This window comes from Cebidichthys violaceus, unplaced genomic scaffold, assembly GCF_023349555.1.
Source record: "Cebidichthys violaceus isolate CVI_PGR_0920_01 unplaced genomic scaffold, fCebVio1.0.p SCAF_10, whole genome shotgun sequence".
Classification (NCBI taxonomy): Eukaryota; Metazoa; Chordata; class Actinopteri; order Perciformes; family Stichaeidae; genus Cebidichthys; species Cebidichthys violaceus.
The window spans coordinates 4,172,192-4,187,606 of NW_027176263.1; the positions used below are offsets into that span (position 1 = coordinate 4,172,192).

Genomic DNA, 15,415 nt, shown 5'->3' on the forward strand with positions numbered 1-15,415 from the left:
TTATTAAACAAATAGAGATGGTTAGCTGCTTCACACAAAGTGTCTCTTGGATCATGATTGAAGGTACTCTTACACACGGCTAAGCCCCCAAAAACCCAAACCCATTGACACACACACAGTAGCCTTTCCCTAAAATCATTTTGGTAACCACGGTGACAGGCAAAACAGAGGGGAAAAAAGAATGAAAAGAAGTTGATTTCCTTGTGTGGGGAAGAGGTTTATTCAGGTGTGATGGAAATGTAGGCGACCGTAACGATGAAGAAGAAAATTGGAACAACATGAAAATGATCAATACCTCACTCACTTACACTCTGGAAAGACGTTCTTTAACTCTTTCTGACCGTTTTCCTCTTCTTTACCCCAAGCGAGCCAATCCTCTTCCACACACACTTTTTAGGGATGAGTATGTTGTTCCTTTTATTTCAAAGTACAGGCTCAAATATATTCTTGAAAACTCTAATACAGCAGTAACCCTCAAGTACTCTTAGATAACACTGTTTTCTGAGTTTGGAGGGTTGAACACACATGAAAGGAAATCAATGGTTTCTTTGTGCGGTTCTGTGACAGAGAAAATGAGTGGAATTACACTAGCTTGTGCAATTATATGAGTCAGCTATATAACAGAAACAGAGAGAGAAAGAGAACGATAGAGTAAGATAGTGAAGCAAAGAGAATATCATTGAAGCTGCACTTTCTTCTCGATTAAACTCTTCTATTGTCATCGTCTTATCTTTGGCATATCACAGCAATAGGATAAACATGACGTGGCCTCACATTTTTGACACAAAACTGGACTGACAAATACATTTTCAAATGTAAAGGATATTAATCAAGTGAGAAGGACGCCGCTGATCCTCAGGCTGTAGCGGTGATTGATTCGTGCTGACTGATTGATTGATTTAGTTCAAACAAGCAGAGAGCTGGCATTTTCTGACACACTTGAAGAAAATCTGCACCGACAAACCCTATCATTCAAGCCCTGTTTAAGTCAGTCACAACAGACACATGCGTGCATGCCTTTTCCTCTAGTCATGCATGACACACAGTCTTCCATGCCATAGAGCATATTAAATGAATCCTGAGTAAATACCTCTTCTCAGAGGGACAAAGCCTCTTGTTTTTTGGAAATAAATGAAAAACATTCACCTCGTCATGCCATGCTCAGGGACCAATATGTTTGCGTAATGTGTATGCTTCAAATGTTCTTTTAACCTCAATCTCTTTTTCCATTCTGCTCAATCTGAGGCTATTCTTTCGAAGCCAGAGAAGGCTGCTCTTCTTCCAGTATACTGCTCTGGACTGTTTTGTTTATCCAGGAACACAAATGTTTGTGAAACTATCTTTTGCTGCTTATATTTTCTTCTGACCTTTTTAGAATTGCTTCATCTTTGATAAAGAATCCGCGACAGTTGTTGGAATCAAAAAGAAATTTGACTGTTCCGATTAAAAGCTGTTGGACGACGTTTTTGTTTCGCAGTGAGTTTTTTTGGGATGTCAAAAAAACCCACTTATGTTTCTTTAGTCTTAAATGTCACGCTCAGATGCTAACCGGACCTGAAGCTTTCTCAGCTTTACAGGGCACTGTGCTGCTGGGCTTAGAGGTGTGGGTGTGACACCGGATGGAAAAAACAAAATGCATCTACTGCGGCCTGCGTTTGGCAGCTGCTCCTTTTTAAACTCACACACAAGCACATACACAAACATGCACACACATCAATTTCTTCCGTCACGATATCCCTGCCAGTCACCATGGTAACACCCTAAAACTAAAGCTGTCTGATGGGGGATTGATGGAAGACAGGAGTAACTTACTGTGATTTGTGTATTTTGAGGAGGAACTGCAAAAGATGCTGAGCTTTGGGACAATAGTTAGTAATAACCATTGAATTCCGCATCCAGTTCCATACTGTGTAATGACGCAAATTTAATTCCAATACCACCACATATTGAGACAGACGCTATTTTTCTGAACCAAAATGACTTCCAGAAATGCTTCAGGAAACATTTCAGTCTTCTCTTCTCTTTTCCTCTCTTCTCCCTTGTCCAACAGACCCCTCAGACGTGCCCCGGGTATGTTTTTGCTGAGTGACATTTTGTGGTAGATGTCCCCATTCAAGACAGGTTAATATTGATCTGGGCTGAGAAGGGGACGGGAGATTGATCGTAATGTGTGACAGCCCTATTTCCTAAACTCGTAAGCCTGCCTCTTTAAAAATGCCTCAAGTCGGAGAGAAAAAAACTAATGAAAATTATCCCGCAAATCAATGCATGCTGCAGTTATAAGAGACTTCCTGAGATGGCAGATAAATTAAACGGCAGCTCAGAAGAATATCACCTAAATTTCTGAGTCTTTTAAAAAAAAGAAAAGAAACATCTTTGTATCTGATAAATGGAGAACATTTGATTGAGATGTTACATTCGCCACTGTTTCTGGTTGGGTGCTATGAGGCATAAAGAAGAGATACTAATGATTCAAAACCAATCAAAAAGAGATTTGAATCATTCTTTGGGTAGAGTATTAACTGCAATATGTCAGGCCATATTTAATCACAATAGTTCTCTGAAAGCTGCATGTGTGTGTATGAGACAGACAGACAGACAGAGATTTACAGGGATTTAGAGGGATGTTACGTACAAAATAATAATCACACTTGGGTATCTAATTGAATGTAATGTAATGTAACTTTACCATGAAGTAACTTCCTCACAACTAAAAGCAAAGCTACTAAGGTCATATTACTCCGACTGGCAGTTTGAAGCCTTTGTGAGCTTTTAAGGAGCTCTGGCATGGGGTGCTGATATTTCAAAGCAACATGAGACATCTGACAGAGCTTGAAGCAAAACTGCAGGTGCAATGGTCTGAAATAATGCTAAATGATTGCTGCTGTGTGGTCAAACACAGAACACCTCAACAAGGAACAGTTGTCATAAGTTGTAGTTGAGGATGGATATACAGTCTATAGCTGCAGTTTGTTAATAGTAACTGCTTATAATCATGCAACCTAATAGGATCCACTTTTGTAACAGTAGTTGCACAGTAATGGTGGTTTTGATACTTCAATTTAAATAACCTGCAAAAAAGTGTTAATGTTATTTTGTGTAGCTCAACCAACAAAAACCTCCCTGTTTCTGGTAATGAGACAGCAATCCAGGAGAAAGAGAGAGAGAGAGAGAGAGAGAGAGAGAGATGATTGAGTCTGGATGAAAAGACACAGTGTTCACACAGTTCAGAACGGTTTGTATGGTACAAGAAGATGTCATTTGTTTTTGGGTGGGTCTGTTGGAGAGGGGATTGTGGCACGTTAATTGGCTATAAAAATGTAATACAAAAAAATTATCATGTGTTTACTAAAAGCTAGCATGACTAATTGGGTATGTACGTATAATGAAAGGATTTCATGATTGCCTTTGTGCAATTATTTCTCTAAAGGACATGTCCTTTGAAAAAGAGAAGATAAGCAGCATACATGTCTCACTGCTGCTGTATTATGACGTACTGCGTACAATGCAGGTAAGATAACAGTGTAAAGAAACCTTGAAAGTGAAACAAAAAGGCTCCATCGGCATTACAAATTGAATTTGATAACAACAGGAGAATATATTCACAGCTAATTAAAGTAAGTAGATGTGTCAGCAGAAATGTACGATAAAATTGCAATTACCCATCCTGAAAAGTCAAAGTAGCAACCTGTAAAAAGAAATTGTCTTTTCAAATAATCAACATTTTGGATTGACATGCATGAAAAAGGGTTTATTGTGTCTTATTAAGTGTATTGTTAAGACAAAGCAAGACAATCAGACTGTGGCTCTACGGAGGGATGAGAGTGTCCAGGTTTTCGTTCCAGTTGGAGGCGACACCACAGGGTGCTGGTGTGCTGCCCATGGTCTGACACCCTGGCTCGAGAATACTCTCCTTTATGAAAGCCGGAGTAACTTAAAGCAAGACTTTAGAAGAAAGAGGCTTCAATTTGTCATGTCTTAATCACAGTAGAAGTCCATGTTCTGAAAAAAAAAAAGGCAAAACAAAATCTAATAACATGAGATAAATGTTGACAACAACCTATTTTTGTTCCAGAAAATGAAAATATTAATTTCAGATATTATACTCACAGTTGTGGGAATCTTAACTTCGTCTTCTGTAAACTTCTGTGTCTCCTTCACCATAGTTGCAGGAAAGTATCCAATGATGCCCATCTGGTGCACATACCGCTCACCGTAAACCTGCCAGTAAAAATAACATGGCCTCTTTAACAATTTAACATGCACCACATTATATAATATGCTTTATACATTTAACCTTCCTTCCTAAACTCTAAGTAATGTTTGCTTGTTCATTTCAGCTACAATGACATTAAATATTCAACAAAATGTCTACATTTTTCTCTTGTCAAAAAGGCCAGAAAGTTTTCAATTGTTTGTCACGGCTGCTGCGCATCCTGCTTTGCATTTGTAACTGATTGTAAGCTGCACTGCTGATAAAAAAACAAAAATGTTATGAATATTCACATACGCTGCCAGACCAGAAGACTCCGGCGCCCTCCTCTGGAATGAGTTTAGAATACACATAGACCATCTGCCCCATCTTGATGTTGATAAATCTGCAGTCAGGAGCTGTGAAGTCAGCCAAGGCTGTGGCCATGGAGAGAACATCTTATAAACACAGAAAAGAAGAGGAAAGGGAAATATGAGTTGAAAGAAAGTATATTTTATAAAAAGATATCAAGTACATACATTTCATTGTTTTAGTTTTCAGGATACACACTGCGTCATGCTTCTCCTTTGCTCTGACTTACATGAGCATTCTGCATCTCCACATATCTTGTTGTCTGCTAGTTTATCCATACTGACAGCCCTCGCAGTTTGGTGCAGAAGTCCCATACAGAGCAGAATCCCCAGTGAATAACTCATGCTGACCGAAAGAGCAGAACTAAGAGAGTGTTGTGTGTGCATGTGGATGCGAATTATGGCGTTTAAAGGAACTTCAAGCTGTAAAAATCCCAAAACAGTCCTCTCAGCCAGGAGTGAATGGGCTGAGCCCTTACATCAGAGGTTGCCTGACCAATCAGTGTTGAGTTTCAGAAATGCCGCACTGTAGAAGTATTCATTTCCCACAGGGGAGTTGGCTGACTTTTCTCAAATACATTCTCTTTGCAGGAACAAGCAGTCACAGTTCATGTGTTTGTCTTGAGCTCTGTAAAAAAGCAAGTCCATGTGTTGAAACAATGCATGTAGTTATTTCAATGGGTCTTTGGATAAGCTCTATATTTTTGGACAGACTTAAATGTCCTATGCAATAAGCAAAATAATAACTTTTAAGTATGTAACTGGAAGTGCAACCTAAAGATCATAAAAGCAACTAATCTAAAATAAGTTTGGAAAATGTTGAGCCGCTTATAGCTACTTACTTATTTCTCTAAATTACATTCAGCTCTGATGCTCCTTTCATGTAATTGAGATGGAATATATAGGTGAAACTAAATTGTTTTAAATAGAAACATTGCAAATGGCAAAATAAAGTGTTGGAAAAAAACAAATAATCTCAGGCTTAAAGAGCTGAAACAAAGTCACTCTGCACAGGATGTGTTGATGTTATACATATTATACAAAACACTACTTGAGCCTGAGTAGCTTAAATATGATACCATCATAACTACATCTATAAGTAATTACGACAACAGGAGCAAATGCAATGGAATGTAAGCTTGCTGGCGACAATAGTTCCAGTTCAAATCTAGACATTTGCAAAACAAATTTGTTAAACAAATTCAACCAAACTCAGCCAAAGTTACATTTTCAAATAGTCTACCCAATAAGGAAATGGTTAAACAGACTCATCGGTTGATACTCAGGCAGCACCCACTGTCAAATGGTGTGAAAAACTATGGTCAACATAGTTTTTTTGTCATTCTTAAATTGTTCTAAATTAGTAAAAGTTTGTATTGCAACCGTCCTCTCACTTTGTTTGTTTAAATGATTGTTTTTGCCAGGAGGAAAAAAAAATAATTGCCTGGCAAAACCAAATTCATGGGCTCAATACTCCACTGTAATGCTGTATGATAGACAAGATGATGATGATTGTTAAGAAGTATATTATCTGTGGATGAGCTAACCTAAACCTATTGCTGAGGAATAGCCTTTAGCTTTGTTTATTAGAAGGTTAAAGCATTTCAGCCACATCAAACTGATCACACTGTAACATATATTTTGTTTATGACAATAAACCAGGTTTACTTATATTTAGACGTTTTCCGTGTTATGAGTTTTAGTGTGAGTATCATATGGTGTAATTATAGGCTACAACTGAAGAAGTAAAGCCTCTGAATGCAAAGCAAAGTCACATTTTGTGATATGTCTAAATTGATTACACGATGTTATATATTGTGGCATCATCCTTTGCATGCAACATTACGGAAGTCTAACGAGTAACTTGGCTATGTAATTACGTCTTTTTCGTCTGATGCAAAGCTCTGCAAAGCGGCGCTCGTGTGTGTGTGTGTTTGCTCTTAGAGCATAGGTAGCTAGGCGGGCGGGGTTTAACCTTGTGCCAATCAGAAAACAAATGGAACCGCTCACTTGCGCTGACCCGTACAACAAATCAGGCGCACCCCTTGACATTTATGACTGTGACGTGGCCACACTGTAAACTCAGAACGACGGTCTCGGACGGTGCTGTTATTGTTCTGTTTGAAGAGTTTTGGGGCGGTCGGTGCTTTTTTTTTTTACTTTGGGGTCTGTAAGCTACCACTAGCAGGCTAATTCCACTCAAATACCACCACCTGCATGCCTGGGCTGAGGTTTATTTTAATAGCATAGCATCATTTTGTATCCTGGTAGTGGGTAGGCTAACAAGTTAGGTCCCAAAGTAGCCGATGGATGCGCGGGTATCGGAGTTATTTGGCTCAGGAAATGGACACGGCTCTGGATCTCAAGGTGTCGCGTCCAACGTCAAGCCGGGAAGTAGCTATGGGGTAGCCTCCAAAAAAGCTTGTGTAAAGAACAAAAAGATAGCCAAGGCGCGATTCACCCGCAACTTCAAACCAAGCAATAACACCCCATATCTACCTCCAGAGGTAAGGCTGCAATTACGCGCTCAACTACCGCTAACGTTAGCGGAGTCAAGCTAATATAATTTAAGAGCCATATCAGTGTCTGCTAATGTAACAATGAAGGTGTTCGTGTGCATGTTGTTACTTGTAAACAGTAATAATAACCGTATATTTCCCCCCGGGTCTAGCTGTCCTACTCTGACGCTTTGAACTCCATTGACACGTAACTTAGCTTGTCGGTAACTTAACGTTAAATGAGAAATAAATGAGATGGATATGATCGGTTAACATTGCAATTAACTTACAATTTGTCACCCACATTAGTTTAACTGAAGTCATAAAGTTTGTTTCTTAAAAGCAGCTTGCTTTAGTAGGCTAGTATGTTGCTAGCTAGCAGGAGAGGAACAGCTGTGTTTGTAAATATCTAACGGGGGGCGGGTGTGTATATCTAGCTAGTGTTGTTATTATTATCGTCCCTGACATCCCACCCAGCTAAGGACTGTGCTACTACAGGGATTACTTTGATCACTTGTTGTATCATGTTCGTAACTTAAACTCCGACAGTTAACGTGACCCTTAATTTTTCTGAAACGTGAAATAAAGAATTGTGTTGACCTCAACCTAACTTAACATAGAGCCAAATAAATGCAGTTTAGGTTGTGAATTAACATAATATTAATTGTTTGAAATAAGTAGTATGCTCACAGCCCCATGCTCCTAAACCCATCTTCTTAATGGGACATGTCTCAACATATTCCATGGCCTGATCCTCAGCATGTAACCAGCTCCATTGTTATTCATCATCGTTAGTTAACATTTGAGACAGTGACTAGAGGAATATTGACGAGTTAACCTTTAAATGTACATTGACATTTACACATGCCCTGTCTAATAACACATTAAGTAGCTGTTTACTAAGGCCAGCTAAGCAGTTAGTCAGTTTGTATAGCTCTCAGTGACCGTCTATTCACAGTGTTGCACTGACCGCTCATTCAGTCAGATCGCTTTTCTTTGTGTCTTTGAGCAAATCAATAGCCTGTTGTCTCACTTCTCTACAGTCTGACAGCTGTTCCTGTTCTGTCTCTGTCCGTCTCTCTTTGTTTCTCTCCCCGTCTCTTAGGCTGAAGAGGGAAACATAGAGTACAAGGTAAGCAAATTAGCTGTGATGCAAGGACCCTGCTATGTTCAAAATATATATATATATATATATATATATATATATATATATATATATATATATATATATATATATATATATATATATATATATATTATTATTTTTTTAATGGGCTAGTTGACATATAACACTAAAAAAAAAACAGCTCATGGTTAGGTCAGCCTCTTCATGACAAAATGGAGGTTATAGGTCAATCATTATAACAATAAGCTGTCAGTAATATGTAGGTAATATGTCAGAATATATAAGTGCAATCTTGCATGGTTTACCAGGGAAAACCAACACCACAGTGAATTAGCAAGAACATTTTTAGTATCTGGACAGCTGCCTCCCCCGCTACATCAACTGAACATACAGCACCTATTTCAGATTTGTATTGCCACAGCCCTACAGTGATCCTTTGTAACGCTTGTTATTTGCACTTGAATTATTAACGACTGATTAACTTTCCCGTGTCTAGCTGAAGCTGGTGAACCCCACGCAATACCGCTTTGAGCACCTGGCCACACAGATGAAATGGCGACTGCAGGAGGGTCGAGGCGAAGCTGTCTATCAAATAGGTGTCGAGGACAATGGAATGCTGGTGGGACTTTCAGAGGAAGATTTGAGGACATCACTGCGGACGCTCCATCAGCTGGCAGAGAAGTAAGTCAGGATATCAATTACAATTATTGTTTAAATGTGGCATTAAAAAGAAAAAGCCATTGTCCAGTTTGCATATGCCTACTGTAAACAACAAGTGATCATTTACAAAATAAAACGCCACACTTAACTTGTATATTTGTGTTTCTTTTGTCTAACAGGGTTGGCGCCGACATCACTGTTCTCAGAGAAAGCGAGGTGGACTATGACTCTGATGTGTCTCGAAAGATTGCTGAAGTTCTCATTCGCAAAGTGCCGGATGACCAGCAGGTTAGTGGAACTCCTTTTGAGGCCATGTTGTTCTTTGGTTGTTGATCTGTTCATATTTCATTATATCCCCTGCTCATTCTTTGTGTCTTTCCTGCAGTTCTTGGACTTGCGAGTAGCTGTACTGGGTAATGTGGACTCAGGCAAGTCCACTCTGTTGGGGGTTTTGACACAGGGTGAGCTGGACAATGGACGGGGAAGAACGAGGCTCAACCTCTTCAGACACCTACATGAGATCCAGACTGGACGCACTTCAAGCATCAGCTTTGAGATCCTTGGCTTCAATAGTAAAGGAGAGGTGAGAAAGGATCCAAAGTCGTAGAATAAAAATGTGTCCCCTACTCATATACTCTTACATCATATGTTCTAAATAGCAGCACAAGTTAAATTCATTACGTTATGGTTCTCACAGTCTTTCCTTACAAAGATGTTTAATTAGATCAGACAAGACAAGATGGTTTTGGTAATAGTGGTATATAGAGGAATATGTTGTGATTTAGATGATGACGCTAAAGATATTGATTCTTTTCCTAGGTTGTGAATTACAGTGAGTCTCGGACAGCAGAGGAGATTTGTGAGAGGGCCTCTAAAATGATCACATTCATCGATCTGGCGGGTCACCACAAGTACCTTAAGACCACCATCTTTGGCCTCACCAGCTACTGCCCGGATTTCGCTATGCTGGTCGTCAGCGCAAATACTGGCATTGGTGAGTATTGATTGATTAATTTAAATGTTTGAGCATCATGCTGTGTCAGTTAAAATGTACTGGTGTCTGTCTGTGTGCACTTTATCCGGTCACTTTACTATTCAGATAAGACGAGCTGAAAGTGGATCTGTCACAGGGGTCACGGGCTGGTAATAGACACTTGCAGGGCCAGTCTGACAGGGAGAGCTTATGTTTGTGTACACCTACAGCAGACTTGGCCAGCTGTGACTTTGTAAACATGTGCTATCTGAGCTTATGTAACAGACCACCATTCCTACCTCAGCGGCTTTTCCACTACTCAGATATCTCAAATACCATCCACTCTGATGTCGGAGTCCTCGGACCCGCTGAATGTAACTCTGTGCTCCTCCTGCATAAAGCCTTCCCTTCCCCTTTTATAGAGCTGGTTAGTCTCAAGTCACCTGGAATCCCACAATGCTTTGCAAATCTATTTGCTTGTGTGGCATAGAAAATGATTGTGGGTCATTTTTGAGTCGCGCCACCTTGAGTGGGTCTTTATCGCCACTTTGGCATTACATTTGAGCAACTTATTATGTTTATTACCTTTTATCATATATTTGTTTACAGTTTTACTTGTACTATTCTGGCTGTAATAGCACGAAACTGTGATTAAGCTTGATGTCAGATGTGGCATTGGAACCCACAGCTCCAAGGTACACTGCGACCTGAACATAGCGACCCAGACCGCTCGGCCATCCTGGCGTGTGTTCATGCAGTCACTGCTGTGATTTGACTGAGGGAGGGAACGGCTTTGACAGGCACAACAAGTTGGCCCAGATACCAGCATGTTGTTAACAGCTTGTGACCCCCGTAAAGAATCTCTGTGCTTTTGTAAGCAATAGCCTTAAATAACATAGTGTTATTGAGAAATCTGAGGTTGTGTTTTATTTTTGTAAAGAGACTTGTAGATGAAACCTGAGCCTTGGATGCAGCACTCATTACTTATAACTCCAGCTCTTAGCGTGCTGGAGTTATAAGGTGAACTATATTCAGCTGCTGTTATTGTACGGCTGGCAGTTTTCAGGGTATTTTTAGGCCATTTTGAAGATTATGTCAGTGAATTTGGGAAAGGTTGTATACAAAAGTAGTACTCACTCAGAACCAAGTCTTGTCTCACATTTATTTTTTAGACCGTTGTTTCATTCTAAACAAAGTTAACTAAGAAATGTGATGTTGCCTACCTGCAGTAGAGGAATAACACCCCGTAGGCGTTGCTGTGTTTGTGTGGGTGTCCGTTCTTAAAAAAGGGCATGCTGGGAGAAATGGGGTCAAGAATGAGGACCGTCAATGAGACAGAACGGGGGGACACAGTGTCTGCAACCCAAGAGCAACCGCTTTAATTATGAAACAGGGTAATGGATCCGTGTAATGCTGAGGGCTCATCTTAAATTGTACCTGTGACAAGCCAAAAAAGCCAAAGGGCGGGTAATCATCTTGTGTCATTCTGTTACGCTTCTCCAAATATCTTGGCATCTCCAAGAGGGATGATGGGCTTTCATTTTTCCTTTGCACCGCAACCTTGGATGCACTGAAAATAACTCAACTAGCAAAAGCTGATGAGGGGAGACGTGTGTTTTCTGTTTGTGTCAACATGTAAATGTGCATTACAGGTCAGTGCCCTTAAACCCTTCACGGCCGACTTCAGACATATATCCGAACCAAGAGATCATCAACTATCAATCACCGCTAACAATCATGCATACATATATCGCTTTTTCTCACACGTCAGCTTTGTTGACAAAGAAAGACAATCCACCAGACACGCCTCCAGGTCACTGATTACGAGAGATTACTGTGTTTAGAAAAGTTGCCTTTGACATTCTGGACAGCCTAGGCATTGATTACATAATGGCCATATACTGCATCTACTTTTGCCAATGGCATATCAATCACACTTCATGGTAAATTCTACCTGGTCTTATCAGTCTGTGTACATGCTCTCTTGACCCTCAGACTGACAGTAAGTGCCGTCAGATAAGCGGTGTTATCTTAGGTCACTACAGTCCTTTCCCTCAAGGATGTGGAATTCCTCCAAAGATATGTTTGCTGGATCCATTCTTATTCATTTAATGCTAATTTATCTGTACAAGTTCTTCATGCTCAATACCTGGAATAAACTTTGTGATTGTGTCTGCATGTAAAAGTGCGTTTGATGATGTGAGGTGGTGCACGTGAGGTTCGACCTGCGCCCGAATGAGTAGATTCAATGTCATGAAACCCTCCTTCCTGTTTTCCAGCTGGAACGACCCGGGAGCATCTTGGACTCGCCATGGCCCTGAAGGTGCCCATCTTCATCGTCATCAGTAAGGTGGACCTCTGTACGCGCGCCACAGTCGAGCGCACTGTGCGGCAGTTGGAGCGTGTCCTAAAGCAGCCGGGCTGTAACAAAGTGCCCATGGTTGTTAGCAGCACAGACGATGCCGTCACAGCAGCGCAGCAGTTCGCCCAGTCACCCACGTATGAAACAACCACATATACATAATTCAATGTGAATCGTTGAATGTTTCGTTCTTGTGCATATAAGACAGAGACTAGCCAATGTTGTGCTGACATGCTTGTGCTCTCCATGGCAGCATCACACCCATCTTCACCTTGTCCAGTGTGTCTGGTGAGAGTCTAGACTTGCTCAAGGTCTTCTTCAACATCATCCCTCCCCTCAGCAACAGCAAGGAGCAGGAGGAGCTCATGCAGCAGCTAACTGAGTTTCAGGTACGTCTGCATGCATGCATGGGATCAGCCGTCTCATACACCCTCTTTAAGATGCACCGTGAATACATACACATGGTTTTGATGTGATTGACATCGGTGTGCATCATTACAGGTGGATGAGATCTACACAGTGCCAGAGGTGGGGACTGTGGTGGGAGGTACTCTGTACAGGTCAGTGTATTAATTGCTTACTTCATGTATTTTTAACTTGTTTTTTGTTTGGCATGGTCTCTCTCTGACCCACGGTTTTCTTTGAATGTGCAGTGGTATTTGCCGTGAGGGGGATGATCTTGTAGTAGGGCCCACAGACTCGGGGCAATTCCACAAGCTGACCATCGGGAGCATCCAAAGGAACCGCTCGGCATGCAGGGTGCTCAGGGCCGGCCAGGCTGCCACACTCGCCCTGGGAAACTTTGACCGCTCACTACTACGCAAGGTCCGACATGTTTGTTTGTTTGTATCAAATGTGTCTAACTCTTTCCTTTTCCTAATACTGTCACAGTATTTAGAGGCAGTGTGTGTTTTTTGTATTTTGTGTGTACGATGTTGATGTATTTTCCACTCATAGGGCATGGTGATGGTGAGTCCGGAGATGGATCCCACCATCTGCTGGATGTTTGAGGCTGAGATTGTGCTGCTCTTCCACGCCAAGACCTTCCACAAGGGCTTCCAGGTTACTGTGCACATTGGCAATGTGAGACAGACCGCCACTGTGGAAGCTGTATACGGCAAGGTCAGTCTGTCCACTGAGCTACAACTGTTCCTGTCTGAAGGATGTCCTCCACATCTAAAACCTTGGCTTATTATATATCCCAATGTGTTACATTAAGCAGATTAAGTCCGACATTTGGTTTATTCTGAATGCTGTCATTTTTTCTTACGATACATCCCTGAACCACAGGAGGAGCTGAGGACGGGGGAGAAAGCTGTGGTTCTCTTCAAGTTCATCAAGCACCCAGAATACCTGAAGGTGGGAGCTAAGGTGCTCTTCAGAGAGGGTGTGACTAAAGGTATCGGCCACGTCACCAAGTTGCAGCCCATCGCCCAGTACCAGCTATCCCAAAGCGAATATGACGAAGCCTAAAGTTTCTTGGTAGAAAACAACAGAAAACACCGTCCCACCCCAAAACCAGGTGCTTTATAGACCCTGTCCTGTTTCCTGTCACACTTTTCCAAAGCCTTATTGTCACCATCCTCCTCATTCGTCCTTACAGCCTTTTTAAATGACTTAAAGAGTGTTGCTCTTTACGGCACTGATAAGAGGAAACCCCTCAGCCGCCTCTATAGCACATTCACCGAGCAACATCTACCAAAGTGTCAAGAACACACACTTGCAAGTGGCAACTAGGAAATTGCTTGCACACGGCTACGTTGAAGTGCTGCTTACAGTTCACACCTAAACACACTCCTAACACACACAAAAAGATGCACACACACACACACACACTTGCACTGAAACATGCCAGTGTTGACATCAAGGTGTATCACCGATGCCATTGTTGTCATCGGCCCACAGCATCTCGTCTGTGTGACCGCTGACCAGCATAGTGCCTAACTGGTAAGGATAAGCCTCGCTGTATTTTAATACGCTACCCTTTTCTCAGTGACCACAAATTCATTATGTGAGATAATAGTAAGTTGTAGTTCTCAGACACAGCTCGTCAGCTGTTTATAAGCGCAACCACCTCGCTTCAAGCTATTATATAGCTTTATGAAGGTAAAGGAGAGTATTGCGATGTATGCAAAGTCAGAACTTGACCCAGTTTGTTCGTCAGCCTGCCAAGATAACTCTCACGTGGTCTTATGTCATGTCACAAATGTGTTTTTTTATATTCACGAATAATGCCTCACGACAGCGCAGTGAGATGGTAATGATCTCGCTGCCTGTCTTCTCAAGTGCTTTAGTTACTCAGGTCAGTTTAGATATCGTGGTAGACAGCATTCCTCTCACAGAGCTGCTCCAGTGGAGGCTTCTTTGCTGACTTTGGGGGTGAAGGTTTGAGGTAAAAAAAAAAAAAAAAAAAAATGGTGTTCCTCCCAAAGAGATGTTTGATTACGGATTCTATAGGATGTGAAGCCGCTTACTGATGCAGCTTTCTTTTAAAGAAAATATGTTTGAGGAACTTTGCTCTTGTCTTTTCACTTAAGTTGGTGATGTCACTAAATTTGATGGCGTTTTAACTCGGTGCCTAATGGATCTACCGTCTGAGTAGCCGACCATTACACCCCAAAGTTTTACAACTTGGTAAAGAAATTGAATTACGTTGCGGGGTGCTTTTCCTCCAAACCGCCTTTGATATTTAGAAGACTTTGAAACTGAATGTTAATTGCTACTGTGTTCACGTCTTATTATATATAGCCTGTTGATATGACTGATACATTGGTCCTACTAACATCAGTGAGAGGACAACTGAAATGTGCGGCATGTTTTGTTGCACCCGTGTTGTTGCTATGCACATTTTGTGTGCACTCAGAGGAAAACTAAGAAAGCATTTCAACCAAAACTTGCAGAGCCTTGATGAAGAGTATCAGAGTTAGGTTGTTTTTTTGCATCTGAGAAGTATTTTATAGATTTTTTTGTAGTTCCAGATTTTACAATTTATTCAAACATGTTTTTCACTGTTCTCGCGTTCCTCTTAATGACACCAACACGCTTTCACATTTTTGAAGTCACGTTTGAGACTGTTTCCTTTTTAAAAAGTGTAATATTTTGATCGTTATTTGGGTGAAATGCAATCTTTATGTACAGATCTAATTTGTGTATCATGTTGTACATGAATTAAAGTTTTATTTTATCTTTAGCAGGTGTTGTGTCGTCTTTAAAGTAAAAGATTGCTCAAGGTT

The 15,415-nt window shown here is 41.0% G+C and overlaps 2 protein-coding genes across 2 annotated transcripts; one reads left to right on the forward strand and one right to left on the reverse strand.

Annotated features, from left to right (window-relative positions):
- Window positions 1-3,730: 3,730 nt before the first annotated feature.
- On the reverse strand, window positions 3,731-5,020 carry LOC137877415 (otoraplin-like). The gene is made up of 4 exons (XM_068717331.1): window positions 4,794-5,020; window positions 4,511-4,650; window positions 4,111-4,221; window positions 3,731-4,002 (listed from the first exon to the last, which is right to left on the reverse strand). Exons 1-4 carry the CDS (start codon window positions 4,948-4,950, stop codon window positions 3,979-3,981), a joined length of 432 nt encoding a protein of 143 aa, XP_068573432.1. The 5' UTR covers window positions 4,951-5,020; the 3' UTR covers window positions 3,731-3,978.
- A 1,618-nt stretch (window positions 5,021-6,638) lies between these two features.
- On the forward strand, window positions 6,639-15,372 carry gtpbp2a (GTP binding protein 2a). Its single transcript, XM_068721330.1, has 12 exons — window positions 6,639-7,070; window positions 8,167-8,193; window positions 8,684-8,868; window positions 9,027-9,135; window positions 9,233-9,430; window positions 9,667-9,841; window positions 12,100-12,319; window positions 12,436-12,571; window positions 12,684-12,742; window positions 12,836-13,007; window positions 13,140-13,304; window positions 13,473-15,372. Exons 1-12 carry the CDS (start codon window positions 6,870-6,872, stop codon window positions 13,653-13,655), a joined length of 1,830 nt encoding a protein of 609 aa, XP_068577431.1. The 5' UTR covers window positions 6,639-6,869; the 3' UTR covers window positions 13,656-15,372.
- Window positions 15,373-15,415: the final 43 nt, after the last annotated feature.